This window comes from Mobula hypostoma, chromosome 2 (assembly GCF_963921235.1).
Source record: "Mobula hypostoma chromosome 2, sMobHyp1.1, whole genome shotgun sequence".
In the NCBI taxonomy this organism is placed as follows: domain Eukaryota; kingdom Metazoa; phylum Chordata; class Chondrichthyes; order Myliobatiformes; family Myliobatidae; genus Mobula; species Mobula hypostoma.
The window spans coordinates 115,917,456-115,932,419 of NC_086098.1; the positions used below are offsets into that span (position 1 = coordinate 115,917,456).

General features: G+C 48.7%; 1 protein-coding gene across 8 annotated transcripts in view; it reads left to right on the forward strand.

Moving 5' to 3' along the window:
- Positions 1 to 14,405, forward strand: part of LOC134342402 (equilibrative nucleoside transporter 1-like) — a 150,605-nt gene extending 136,200 nt beyond the window's left edge. For all 8 annotated transcript variants that reach the window (XM_063040483.1, XM_063040486.1, XM_063040482.1 and 5 more), the window contains 2 exons: positions 11,701 to 11,897; positions 13,786 to 14,405. In XM_063040483.1, coding sequence (XP_062896553.1) covers positions 11,701 to 11,897; positions 13,786 to 13,897 — 309 coding nt within the window. In that variant the 3' untranslated portion in view covers positions 13,898 to 14,405. The remainder of the gene's footprint in view (positions 1 to 11,700; positions 11,898 to 13,785) is intronic.
- The last annotated feature ends 559 nt before the right edge of the window (positions 14,406 to 14,964 follow it).

The window sequence follows — 14,964 nt, forward strand, 5'->3', positions numbered from 1 at the left end:
CATAACGGGTGTCACGGCAACAGAGGATAACTCGACGGACGTCACGGCGACAAAGCGGATAACACGACGGGCGTCACGGTGACAAAGCTCTTAACATGACGAATGTCACGGTGACAAAGCGGATAACATGCTGGGTGTTACAGTAACAAAGCAGATAACACAACGGGTGTCATGGTATCAGAGTGAATAACACCACGGGCGTCACGGCGACAAAGCAGATAATAACACGACTGGCATCACGGTGAAAAAACGGATAACACGACGGGTGTCACGGTGAGAAAACGGATAACACGACGGGTGTCACGGTGAGAAAACGGATAACACGACGGGTGTCACGGTGACATAGTGGATAACACGACGGGTGTCACAGTGACAAAATGGATAACACGATGGGTGTCACAGTGAGGAAACGGATAACACGACGGATGTCACGGTGACAAAACGGATAACACGACGGGTGTCACAGTGAGGAAACGGATAACACGACAGGTGTCACGGTGACATAGTAGATAACACGACGGGTGTCACAGTGAGGAAACGGATAACACGACGGGTGTCAGGGTGACATAGTAGATAACACGATGGGTGTCACGGTGACATAGTGGATAACACGACGGGTGTCACGGTGACAAAACGGATAACACGACGGGTGTCACGGTGAGAAAACGGATAACACGACAGGTGTCAGGGTGACATAGTGGATAACACGACGGGTGTCACGGTGACAAAACGGATAACACGATGGGTGTCACGGTGACATAGTGGATAACACGACGGGTGTCACGGTGACAAAACGGATAACACGATGGGTGTCACGGTGACATAGTGGATAACACGACGGGTGTCACGGTGACATAGTGGATAACACGACGGGTGTCACGGTGACAAAACGGATAACACGATGGGTGTCACAGTGACATAGTGGATAACACGACGGGTGTCACAGTGACAAAACGGATAACACGACGGGTGTCACAGTGAGGAAACGGATAACACGACGGGTGTCACGGTGACATAGTGGATAACAGGATGCTATTGCAGCTCAGGGGTTTCGACTGGCTGCTATGGTTTTCTCCCACAGTGTGAAGGAGCACCAGTTAGTTGGTTAATTGTTCATTTGTAAGTTGTCCTGTGATTAGGCCAAGCTTGCTGAGCAGTTCAGCTTGTTGGGCCTGTATCTCTAAATAATAATAAAATAACATAGATAAAATTAATGTACAATAAATGCAGGGAACTCCTCGGTACAAAGATTGGATTTATGTGCCAAGGTACAGTGACAATTTGTTGTTGTGCACAGTATTCAGGCAGATCATTCCATTCGAGGTAGTAAAAAGGAAACCGAATGTAGAGTATACTCTTACAATTACAGAGAAAGTGCAGTGCGGGTGGATCTGAAGGAAATCGTATACCTATGTCTTATGGTGTACGTTGTGAGGGCCACAGCAGGGTACATTCGGAGATCACGAGCTCAGCTGGAGTTCCTTTCTAGTATTTCATGCCATTTGCATAACTGTGGTTATGTTGGCAGCTTTCCTTAGGCAGTGTAAAGTGCAGACAGAGTCAATGGAGGGGAGTCTAGTTTATATAACAGACCCAGTTGCATGTACAACTCCCTGCAATGTCTCGAGGTGTTGGGCAGATGCTGTGATACATCCGGATGGGATATCTTCTGCGGTGCCTTTGTAAAAGTTGGTAAGATTAGTCATGGGTGTGCTGCAATTCCTCAGCCTTCTGAGGAAGTAGAGATGTCGGTGTAACCATAGCACTGCATTGTTGGGCCTGGACAATCTATTGGTGATATTTACACTGGGAACTTGAGGCCATAAACTATCTCCATCAATAGACCAAGTGTGACAGTGGGAAGGTATGTATGGAACCAGAGGAAATAGCAGAGGTACTTAATGAATACTTTGCTTCAGTATTCACTATGGAAAAGGATCTTGGTGATTGTAGTGATGACTTGCAGCAGGCTGAAAAGCTTGAGCATGTACATATTAAGAAAGAGGATGTGCTGGAGCTTTTGGAAAACATCAAGCTGGATAAGTCACCAGGACCAGAGGAGATGTACCCCAGGCTACTGTGGGAGACGAGGGTGGAGATTGATGAGCCTCTGGCAATAATCTTTGCATCATTAATGGGGACGGGAGAGTTTCCGGAGGATTGGAGGGTTGCAGATGCTGTTCCTTTATTCAAGAAAGGGAGTAGAGATAGCCCAGGAAATTATAGACCAGTGAGTCTTACCTCAGTGGTTGGTAAGTTGATGGAGAAGATCCTGAGAGGCAGGATTTATGAACATTTGGAGAGGTATAATATGATTAGGAATACTCAGCATGGCTTTGTCAAGGGCAGGTCATGCCTTACGAGCCTGATTGAATTTTTTGAGGATGTGACTAAACACATTGATGAAGAAAGAGCAGTAGATGTAGTGTATATGGATTTCAGCAAGGCATTTGATAAGGTACCCCACGCAAGGCTTATTGAGAAAGTAAGGAGGCATGGGATCCAAGGGGACATTGCTTTGTGGATCCAGAACTGGCTTGCCCACAGAAGGAAAAGAGTGGTTGTAGACAGGTCATATTCTGCATGGAGGTCGGTCACCAGTGGAGTGCCTCAGGGATCTGTTCTGGGACCCCTACTCTTCGTGATTTTTATAAATGACCTGGATGAGGAAGTGGAAGGATGGGTTAGTAAATTTGCTGATGACACAAAGGTTGGGGGTGTAGTGGATAGTGTGGAGGGCTGTCAGAGGTTACAGCAGGACATTGATAGGATGCAAAACTGGGCTGAGAAGTGGCAGATGGAGTTCAACCCAGATAAGTGTGAAGTGGTTCATTTTGATAGGTCAAATATGATGGCAGAATATAGTATTAATGATAAGACTCTTGGCAGTGTGGAGGATCAGAGGGATCTTGGGGTCCGAGTCCATAGGACACTCAAAGCAGCTGCGCAGGTTGACTCTGTGGTTAAAAAGGCGTACAGTGTATTGGCCTTCATTAATTGTGGAATTGAATTTAGAAGCCAAGAGATAATGTTGCAGCTATATAGGACTCTGGTCAGACCCCACTTGGAGTACTGTGCTCAGTTCTGGTCGCCTCACTACAGTAAGGATATGGAAGCCATAGAAAGTGTGCAGAGGAGATTTACAAGGATGTTGCCTGGATTGGGGAACATGCCTTATGAGAATAGGTTGAGTGACCTCGGCCTTTTCTCCTTGGAGCGACAGAGGAAGAGAGGTGACCTGATAGAGGTGTATAAGATGATGAGAGGTATTGATCGTGTGGATAGTCAGAGGCTTTTTCCCAGGGCTGAAATGGTTGCCACAAGAGGAGACAGAAAGTAGGTACAGAGGAAGTGTCAGGGGTAAGTTTTTTACTTAGAGAGTGGTGAGTTCATAGAATGGGCTGCTGGCAACGGTGGTGGAGGTGGATATAATGGGGTCTTTTAAGAGACTTTTGGATAGGTACGTGGAGTTTAGAAAAGTAGAGGGCTATATGTAAGCCTAGTAATTTCTTAGGTAGGGATATGTTCGGCACAACTTTGTGGGCTGAAGGGCCTGTATTGTGCTGTAGGTTTTCTATGTTTCTAAACCCTGGACAATCTATTGGTGATATTTACATTGGGAATTTGAGGATCTTAACTATCTCCATCAATGGACCAAATGCTGGAAAATCTATTGGTGATATTTACTCTGGGAATTTGAGGTCGTTAACCTTCTCCATCAATGGACCAAACCGTGCAGTGGCAGGCTTGAAGGTGCCTGCTGAGACAGTGGATGCATCAGTAATGATCTTCCAGAATTCCTCATACCTCAGAACACAGTGTCAACAAACTGGCTTGGGAAAAATGCAACATCATTATTTCAGGAAGGAGAGTTTGGCAAAATATGGAGCAGTTGACCAAAGACACCTATTTCTTTGAAGTTCTTTATGGTCTTGGCCATACCTGGAGCCCAGTGTACAGTTTTGATCACCCTTCGATAGAAAGGGGTAGTTAAACTGGAGAGAGTTCAAAAAGAATTTACAAGGCTGTTGCCAAGACAAGAGGGTCTGGGTTCTATAGAGAGGGTTGCAGGCCAGGTCTTCAACCCTTGGAACGTAGGAAAGTGAGAGGTGATTTGGTATGGGACATATATAAGGTGGCTGATAACAGTGTTTTCCATGCTGTGTTGCTCTGTGACTCTATTGACAGGAGGGATAAAGGGAGGATGGTTCTCTCAGCTGGGAGCCCAGGACCTTCAGTTGGCCATTCAGGCCTCAGGAGAAAATTCTTCACCCAGCGAGTGTCTAATCTTTGGCATCCTCCCTGGAAGAGTGGTGGAGGCTCAGGCACTGAGTATATTCAGGCCAGAGTTGGATAGATATTGAGAATTGGTGCAGAAAAGTGGCGCTGAGGTAAAAGATTCACTGACATCTTACTTGATGTGTGAAGGGTCGGAAATGCTGGAATCATTACCAAGCACGTGGCAACAAAATCAGAATGTGTTTATACAAAGTGGGCCAATGAAGGAAAAAGTGTAGCAGGGTTGTGGGAACATAACTTTCAGGGTGGAAAATTGGGGGTCCGTGCGTTTCATCTGGTTGCACTTTTCAACAAGTATTTGCTGAAAGAAGGGGAGGCCACTGCAGAAAGTCAGGGTTGTGGTGGGTGGAAGGAGTAAGGAGGATGGGTTAGAGTGTGGAGCAGGAATAGCCAGCTTATTTTCAGGTTGGGAGAGGTCCCAGGGGGTGGGGCTGGTACACAGTTCACTGCTGAGGCTGCAGCTACACACAGTTCACGCCAACAACCTGGTTGAGAATGTTTCCAAGTTTGCTATTGATACAAAGGCTGGTGTTTGGACTACGAGTAGAAACCAAGGAGATTGCTGAGTGCTTGGGGTAGCTGAGTGAACTGGTGGGTGAGGTAGAGGCAGTGCTATGTGGGTAAATGTGAAGCTATGTGAACAGAATAATTTTATGTGCGTGGAAACAAAATTTGGTGTGCAGGAGGGGCTGACAGTGCTCGATTACAGAGCAGAAAATAAACATGGAATGACAGACAGTTGTGAAGGAGGCTGGAACGTTGGCCTTTGCTGGGAAGAGTATAGGAATCTGTGAACACATTCTGTGGCACAATGTGGTGTTTATCGGAAAATGCAAAGCAACATTAAATTTCTAGGGACAGAACAAGGATTGCTGCGTGAAATTACATCTGAGGGAGATCCCAGCAGACATCGTTTGCCATCTAGTGGTGTGCAGGGTATGCTGCAGGACGCTAGGCCTAGGATACAGATTCCCGCAGAATGGGTGTGGACGAGAAGGGTAGCAAATTAGTGGAAAACTCCACTATCTCTGTGCACTGACACAACCAGAACCCTGTCAATACCCACACACCCCAAACACCAAGATGAGACAAACTTATGCTCTACCAAACAACAAACACAGCAACCCTAGACATCTGCCAATACATCTAATTTGCTTCTACAGTGCGGTGTTCCCTCAGTATCACCCCTTCTACAGTGTGGTGTTCCCTCAGTATCACCCCTTCTACAGTGCGGTGTTCCCTCAGTATGGTCCCTTCTACAGTGCGGTGTTCCCTCAGTATGGTCCCTTCTACAGTGCGGTGTTCCCTCAGTATGGTCCCTTCTACAGTGCGGTGTTCCCTCAGTATGGTCCCTTCTACAGTGCGGTGTTCCCTCAGTATGGTCCCTTCTACAGTGCGGTGTTCCCTCAGTATCGTCCCTTCTACAGTGCGGTGTTCCCTCAGTATCGCCCCTTCTACAGTGCGGTGTTCCCTCAGTATCGCCCCTTCTACAGTGCGGTGTTCCCTCAGTATCGCCCCTTCTACAGTGCGGTGTTCCCTCAGTATGGTCCCTTCTACAGTGCGGTTTTCCCTCAGTATGGTCCCTTCTACAGTGCTGTGTTCCCTCAGTATGGTCCCTTGTACAGTGCGGTGTTCCCTCAGTATGGTCCCTTCTACAGTGCGGTGTTCCCTCAGTATGGTCCCTTCTACAGTGCGGTGTTCCCTCAGTATCACCCCTTCTACAGTGCGGTGTTCCCTCAGTATGGTCCCTTCTGCAGTGCGGTGTTCCCTCAGTATCACCCCTTCTGCAGTGCGGTGTTCCCTCAGTATCACCCCTTCTGCAGTGCGGTGTTCCCTCAGTATCACCCCTTCTGCAGTGCGGTGTTCCCTCAGTATCACCCCTTCTGCAGTGCGGTGTTCCCTCAGTATCACCACTTCTGCAGTGCGGTGTTCCCTCAGTATCACCCCTTCTGCAGTGCGGTGTTCCCTCAGTATCACCCCTTCTGCAGTGCGGTGTTCCCTCAGTATCACCCCTTCTGCAGTGCGGTGTTCCCTCAGTATCACCCCTTCTACAGTGCGGTGTTCCCTCAGTATCACCCCTTCTACAGTGTGGTGTTCCCTCAGTATGGTCCCTTCTACAGTGCGGTGTTCCCTCAGTATCACCCCTTCTACAGTGCGGTGTTCCCTCAGTATGGTCCCTTCTACAGTGCGGTGTTCCCTCAGTATCACCCCTTCTACAGTGTGGTGTTCCCTCAGTATGGTCCCTTCTACAGTGCGGTGTTCCCTCAGTATCACCCCTTCTACAGTGCGGTGTTCCCTCAGTATCACCACTTCTACAGTGCGGTGTTCCCTCAGTATCACCACTTCTACAGTGCGGTGTTCCCTCAGTATGGTCCCTTCTACAGTGCGGTGTTCCCTCAGTATGGTCCCTTCTACAGTGTGGTGTTCCCTCAGTATGGTCCCTTCTACAGTGTGGTGTTCCCTCAGTATCACCCCTTCTACAGTGTGGTGTTCCCTCAGTATCACCCCTTCTACAGTGTGGTGTTCCCTCAGTATCACCTCTTCTACAGTGTGGTGTTCCCTCAGTATGGTCCCTTCTACAGTGCGGTGTTCCCTCAGTATGGTCCCTTCTACAGTGCGGTGTTCCCTCAGTATCACCCCTTCTACAGTGCGGTGTTCCCTCAGTATGGTCCCTTCTACAGTGCGGTGTTCCCTCAGTATCACCCCTTCTACAGTGTGGTGTTCCCTCAGTATCACCACTTCTACAGTGTGGTGTTCCCTCAGTATCACCCCTTCTACAGTGCGGTGTTCCCTCAGTATGGTCCCTTCTACAGTGCGGTGTTCCCTCAGTATCACCCCTTCTACAGTGCGGTGTTCCCTCAGTATCACCCCTTCTGCAGTGCGGTGTTCCCTCAGTATCACCCCTTCTGCAGTGCGGTGTTCCCTCAGTATCACCCCTTCAGCAGTGCGGTGTTCCCTCAGTATCACCCCTTCTACAGTGCGGTGTTCCCTCAGTATCACCACTTCTACAGTGTGGTGTTCCCTCAGTATCACCCCTTCTACGGTGTGGTGTTCCCTTAGTATGGTTCCTTCTACAGTATGGTGTTCCCTCAGTATCACCCCTTCTACAGTGTGGTGTTCCCTCAGTATCACCACTTCTACAGTGTGGTGTTCCCTCAGTATGGTCCTTTCTACAGTGCGGTGTTCCCTCAGTATGGTCCCTTCTACAGTGTGGTGTTCCCTCAGTATCACCACTTCTACAGTGTGGTGTTCCCTCAGTATGGTCCTTTCTACAGTGCGGTGTTCCCTCAGTATGGTCCCTTCTACAGTGTGGTGTTCCCTCAGTATGGTCCTTTCTACAGTGCGGTGTTCCCTCAGTATGGTCCCTTCTACAGTGCGGTGTTCCCTCAGTATCACCCCTTCTACAGTGTGGTATTCCCTCAGTATCACCACTTCTACAGTGCGGTGTCCCTCAGTATCACCACTTCTACAGTGCGGTGTTCCCTCAGTATCACCCCTTCTGCAGTGCGGTGTTCCCTCAGTATCACCCCTTCTACAGTGTGGTGTTCCCTCAGTATGGTCCCTTCTACAGTGTGGTGTTCCCTCAGTATCACCACTTCTACAGTGTGGTGTTCCCTCAGTATCACTCCTTCTACAGTGCGGTGTTCCCTCAGTATCACCACTTCTACAGTGCGGTGTTCCCTCAGTATGGTCCCTTCTACAGTGTGGTGTTCCCTCAGTATCACCCCTTCTACAGTGTGGTGTTCCCTCAGTATCACCCCTTCTACAGTGTGGTGTTCCCTCAGTATCACCACTTCTACAGTGTGGTGTTCCCTCAGTATCACCCCTTCTACAGTGCGGTGTTCCCTCAGTATGGTCCATTCTACAGTGTGGTGATCCCTCACTATGGTCCCTTCTACAGTGTGGTGTTCCCTCAGTATCACCCCTTCTACAGTGTGGTGTTCCCTCAGTATCACCCCTTCTACAGTGTGGTGTTCCCTCAGTATCACCTCTTCTACAGTGTGGTGTTCACTCAGTATGGTCCCTTCTACAGTGTGGTGTTCCCTCAGTATCACCACTTCTACAGTGTGGTGTTCCCTCAGTATCACTCCTTCTACAGTGCGGTGTTCCCTCAGTATCACCCCTTCTACAGTGTGGTGTTCCCTCAGTATGGTCCCTTCTACAGTGCGGTGTTCCCTCAGTATGGTCCCTTCTACAGTGTGGTGTTCCCTCAGTATGGTCCCTTCTACAGTGCGGTGTTCCCTCAGTATCACCCCTTCTACAGTGCGGTGTTCCCTCAGTATCACCCCTTCTACAGTGCGGTGTTCCCTCAGTATCACCCCTTCTGCAGTGCGGTGTTCCCTCAGTATCACCCCTTCTGCAGTGCGGTGTTCCCTCAGTATCACCCATTCTACAGTGCGGTGTTCCCTCAGTATCACCCCTTCTGCAGTGCGGTGTTCCCTCAGTATGGTCCCTTCTACAGTGCGGTGTTCCCTCAGTATCACCCCTTCTGCAGTGCGGTGTTCCCTCAGTATCACCCCTTCTACAGTGCGGTGTTCCCTCAGTATCACCCCTTCTACAGTGCGGTGTTCCCTCAGTATCACCCCTTCTACAGTGCGGTGTTCCCTCAGTATCACCCCTTCTACAGTGTGGTGTTCCCTTAGTATGGTTCCTTCTACAGTATGGTGTTCCCTCAGTATCACCCCTTCTACAGTGTGGTGTTCCCTCAGTATCACCCCTTCTACAGTGTGGTGTTCCCTCAGTATGGTCCCTTCTACAGTGCGGTGTTCCCTCAGTATCACCCCTTCTACAGTGTGGTGTTCCCTCAGTATCACCACTTCTACAGTGTGGTGTTCCCTCAGTATGGTCCCTTCTACAGTGCGGTGTTCCCTCAGTATGGTCCCTTCTACAGTGTGGTGTTCCCTCAGTATGGTCCCTTCTACAGTGCGGTGTTCCCTCAGTATCACCCCTTCTACAGTGCGGTGTTCCCTCAGTATCACCCCTTCTCCAGTGCGGTGTTCCCTCAGTATCACTCTTGGTACAGTGTGGTGTTCCCTCAGTATTACCTTTGGAAAAGCCAACAAGAAAGTGTAGAGTGCAGATGTGACATGCTATGGCAGGTTGGAATTAAAGTGATTCATGTTAAGAAATGTCAAAAGGACAGATAACCTTGGGAGGAGTCATTTATTGGTCACCTAATAATCCTTGTAATAGTTGTTATGGCGTAAATAAGCTCATCATGCGTGCAGTGGAGGTAAGGCAGTGATTTATGAGAGACTTTATCCTACACGTAGGCTGGACAAATCAAGTTTATTGCAACAGGCTGGAAGGTGAATTCAAGTATGTGTATGTGTTGTTTTAGTAGATCAGCTGAAGAACCTACTGCCATTTGTTACTTTGGACCTTAATTTTTGCATGGTTGACAGTCTTGTCAAAAGCAACACAATATGATAGACATTTACAATGGGTGTGAAAGTAATGTAGAGCAATGCAAATCTAGTGTCCTAAATCTGAACAGGAAACTGAGAAAGTGTGAGGAGGGTTGAGTGGTTGATTGGGAAAAGATATTACCAATGTTATCCCTTTCAAGGGTTAGAATTTAAAGAGGTATTGTACAAAATTCCTTGATGGCAAAAAGCCCAGAAAGAAAATTGATTCATCTCTGACCATTTAGGGAAATGTTTCCTCTCTCTGACATAGGATTGATGGTTCCAGTCGAGGTTCTGAGGCCACAATCTCAGAATAAAGCCACTGCCCTTTAAAACTAAGAAATGGAGTTCCTTAAGCCAAAGTGTAGTGAATCTGTGGAATTTGTTGCCACAGAGGGCATTAAGGCCAAGTCAGTGGATGTACTGATAGATTCTTGATTGATATGGGAGTTGAGGGTCACAGGGAGAATGGGGTTGAATGGCAGAGCAGACTCAATGGGCTGGAAGGCCTAACTCTCCAGGTCAGGCAGCATCTGCGGAGAGAGAAAATGGACTAATGTTTCAAGTCTAAAATCCTATAACAGAGTTGGGAAAGGTAAGTCTGGGGTTGTCGAGGTGTGGGAGGGATAGAGACACACGTGACAAGGTGAGGCCAGAATGGCCTTAGGTTCGATTTGTCCAGGTCATCTGTTTGATGGGTGACTGCAGGAAGTCCTAGAATGTTAACACAAGGAAGTATTAAAGTTGTGAAATACAAGGCTATCTTATTGAAGCCCCTATCATTGTGTGACACTCCCTCAGTACTGCCCCTCCCACAGTACAAATGAAAACATAGATAGGTGGGCTGGTAAGTTTGCAGATGATATAAAGATTGATGATGTGTGGATAGTACAGAAAACTGGCAAAGGATACAGTGGGATACAGATAAGTTGGAGATATGGGTGGAGAAATGGCAGGTGAAGTTTAACTCGACCAAATGTGAAGTGTTGGGAGATCAAATATAAAGAGACACTATTTATGGCAATACTCTTAACAGTGTTGATGAGCAGAGGGATCTTGGATTCCAAGATAGGGTGGGAAAGGCTGTGTATGCTATGCTTGGCTTTATTGGCCGAGGAACTGAGTTCCTGAGTTCCAGTGAATTGGACTTGCAGCATTCCACAATAACAATGTACAACTGGATCTTACTATTACAAGAAAAGCAACTGAGACGATCACTTGCTGGTTGACTGCACACGGACTCCTCCAACGCTGATCCTCACCAAGTCCAACTCCTTTAGTTTCTCCGCCAATGAGAAACTTGCTGATGGGGTAGCTTAATGTCCAGCAGGGTCTTGCGATCATAAAAAAACGTCACCGTATACAACCCTGAGATGCATTTTCCGCAGAAGAGGTTTAGTAGGATGCTGCCTGGGTTAGAGGGTGTGTACTATAAGGGGAGATTGGACAAACTTGGGTTGTTTTCTCTGGAGTGATGGAGGCTGAGGGAAAATCTGACAGAGGATTATAAGATTTTGAGAGGCATAGACAAGAAGCCAGTGTCTTTTCTCGGGATCGAAATGTGTAATACCAGTTGGCATGTGAGGGAATACATTCAAAGATATGCAGGACAAGTTTTTCTTCCAGAGAGAGTGGTGAGTACCTGGAGTGCACTGCCTGGGTGGTGGTGGAGGCAGACAGGACAAGGACTTTTGAGAGGCTCTTAAATAGACATGTGGGTGTGCAAGAACTGGACGAACAGGACATTGTGCGTGCAGAAGGGATTAGTTTAGTTGGGCATTAGTTAATTCAGCACAACATTGTGAGTAGGAATGCTGGTACCTGAGCTGCTCTGCTCGATGGAGTACAGAGACCACTCATTACCACCCCTGTGTGTCAGAGGTCTGTCTGCATGAGGGCTGCTTGTTGGGGATGAGAGGAATAAGTGTGTGTCTGGATGCTGATGTCACTGGGTGTGGTGCTTGAACCTCTGTGTCTCTGCACCCTTCTTCAGCCCAGAAAGGACAGCAAGTGGCTGCCAGCCTTTGTCATCAGCCGGCTCGTGTTCATCCCGCTGTTCATGCTGTGTAACGTGTATCCCCGTCAGTTGTCTGTCGTCTTCGCACACGACGCTTGGTATATCTGCTTCATGGCTCTCTTCGCCTTCAGCAACGGCTACCTGGCCAGTCTCTGCATGTGCTACGGACCCCAGTGAGTCTGCCGGGGAGGGGGACAAGGGAGAGGGATGGGAGGAAGAGGGGGAGGAGGGAGAGGAGGAGAGACAGAGGTGGGGAGGAGGAGAGATGGTGGATGACATGAGGAGGGTGGACACCTGCTCAATTGCCTTTACCTTCCTGTTCCTCACCTTCTCCCTTGCATGTGATGTCTCCCTCACCTGCCCTTTCTCAGCCCACCATTGTCTTATTGCTCACCTGGTTAGCATGGATCAATGGGCTGAAGGGCCTGGGAGTACAGCAAAGGTTCTCCAGAGCCTGGCTGCTGGGCTTGTCTTAAGGGGAGAAAGAGGGTTCACTGTGAGTGAATGAAATAAGTGATTACAGTTAGAGGTGGAGTTTTATGTTTCCCCTGGCTGCGGTGTTTATGTTACAGCCCCACCAACAAGATTCAAGCTAAATTAATCCCACTCCACTGGTCCTACCAGTTCATATGTCTATCTAAACATCTCGTAATTGTTGCTATCATACCCACCTCCACTACCATCCCTGACAGTACCTTCCAAGCACCACTCTCTGTGCGTAAAATAAATTTCCCCCTCTTACCTTGAAGCTATGTCCTGCACTATTTGACATTTCCACCCTGGGAATAAAGACTCTAAATTCCCACTATGCCTTTCAAAATTTTATATACTTCAACCAGGTTTTCCCCGAGTTTCCATCTCACCACAGAAAACAATCCAAGTTAGTCCAATCTCCCGTTATCGTCAATACTCCAACCCAGGCAACATCCTGATGGACCTCTTCTGCATCCTGTCCAAATCTTCCACATCCTTCCATTAATGAGGTGACCAGAACTGCAGACGAGACTCCAAATATGGCCGAACCAAATTGTTATACAGCTGCAACATGACCAGCCAGCTTTTGTGCTCAACACCCGAACTGGTGAAGGCAGGCATGTGTTGCTGATCTCTCTACTAGCACTTTCAGGGAGCTGTGGGCACGTGGTCCTGTGTGTAGCTATGTTCCCAAGGGTCCTGGTACTTTCTGTATACTTTCCTCTTGCATGGGACCTCCCTAAGTGCCACACCTCACGCTTGTCTAGACTGAACTCCATCTACCATTTCTCTGCCCACATTTCTAACTGATCTATGTCCTGCTGTTTGCTTTGACAATCTTCTTCGCTATTCACAACTCTGCCAGTTTTGTTGTGTCATCTGCAAACTTACTAATCGGATCACCTCCATTTTATCCAGTTGATTTGTATACATCACAAACTACACCACCAGTCACAGACCTCCAGCCAGAATAACGCCCATCCACCGCAACCTTCTGTCTTCACATTCAATTCACAAATGTTTGCCTGGGTTGACAGGGCAGTTGTAGAGAGGATATTTCTCCTGACCAGGGGTCTATAAGGGGTCACCCATTCAGCACTGACTTCAGGATGAGAAGGGGTGAATAAAGTCTGTGGCACTGAGAATGTTCAGAACAGAGGTGGATAGAGGTTACAATGGGGACCCCACATGAAGGTGGGTTAGTCATGATCCCTTTGAAGAGTGGTGCAAGCATGAGGGGATTGTGGACGACTCCTGCCCCTATTTTTGCTGTGGGTGGACCTGACAATGATCAGGGAGAGATGGGGGTCACTGCCAGGGCTGAGGCCTGTTAATGGGCCTTGTATTGAGGTGTGTCTTCTTGTCAGCGGTAGGCTTGTTGTTGGGTGGGGGTAGTTGTTGGAGGGTGGGTTGCTTATGTGCTTGGTTTTGGGTGTCCTGTGAGGGCTGGGGATGCGGTGTCTGGTTGTTGGGTGTGGGTTGTTGTTGGCAGGGGGCAGTTTACCGACCGTCGGGGGTCTGTTGTCGGGTATGGGGCCTGGGTGCCATTGGAAGGGATGTTGACTGATGGCTGACTGGTGTTGACAGGAATGCAGCGGCGAAGGAGGCGGAGACAGCTGGAGCCATCATGTCTTTCTTCTTGTCCCTGGGGCTGGCATCGGGAGCTTGCCTGTCCTTCCTGATCCGTTCGCTGGTCTGATCCATCCTGGGGCTTACCGAAGCTGGGTGTGGTGGCAGAGCTAGTCTTCCCCCCTGCCCTGTATGCACCCCCCTCTCTCGGCTCAGTCCTTCCTCTCTACCTCCTCCTTCAGGTTTAGACCCATCCTGGCTGAGCCATGCGTGTAAGCAGAGCCCAGTCCCGTCGGAAAGGGAGGAAGAGAGGGCAGGGTGAAGAATGTTGTGAAGGCTGCCCTCCCAACACCTCCCCTCCTACACCTCTCTCCCCCTCAGCTAGTGAGATGTACTTCCCCATTAACTCCCATCAGGGTGGCACCCAAACCAGACTAATGTTAATCAATTGCTCTACCACTAGTGCAGAACTGGGAGGTGCTAGGGAACTCCTACCGAACTCAGTGATATACAGGCTATGGTTCCTCAACGGCCAGGACTCGAGCGGTGTCAGAAGACCAAGCCTCAGCAATAATTCTAGTTTTAATACAGTATATATTTTTATGCTTTGATGTATATGTGTTTATAAAGGCATGCTGTTTAATCTAAGTGGCCTGTAATCGTGTCATATCTTTGAGCTGCGGCAGTTGAATACCAGGCACGGCAGACTTCACTGTGACCTTTCTTTGGTCATGCTGGTCACTATCGCTATGTGCAAAAGCCATATCAGGAGTTGTAAGGGTGACAGGTTTCCTGGGTGATACCTACCTGTTGCTGCCAACATTTAGCACCATCGCTGCGATCTTTTCCAGCCACCTCCTAGGGACACTCTGCACGGGGGGCAGTGAATGAATGGGAGCTGCAGTGATTGGAGGTGTGAACAGGAGCCCAGGCAGGAGACAGTCTGAGAGATCTGCAGGAGGATGTGTGTGCAGACTCCAGATCCATGCACATGGGGAGCGGAAGCCTGCAGCATGGGGAAGGGCTGTGTGCCCTCTTAACCTGTAGCTTTGGATTAAACCCAGGCAGCTGTGAGCAGCAAACAGACTGGCAGAGATCAGCCACTGAATCTTTCAGTCCTGGGGACATCTAGTCAAAGCCTATGGGCTCCCACACCTGTCTCAGCTGCTTCTCCCACCCTGTCTCCTGTAGGATTCT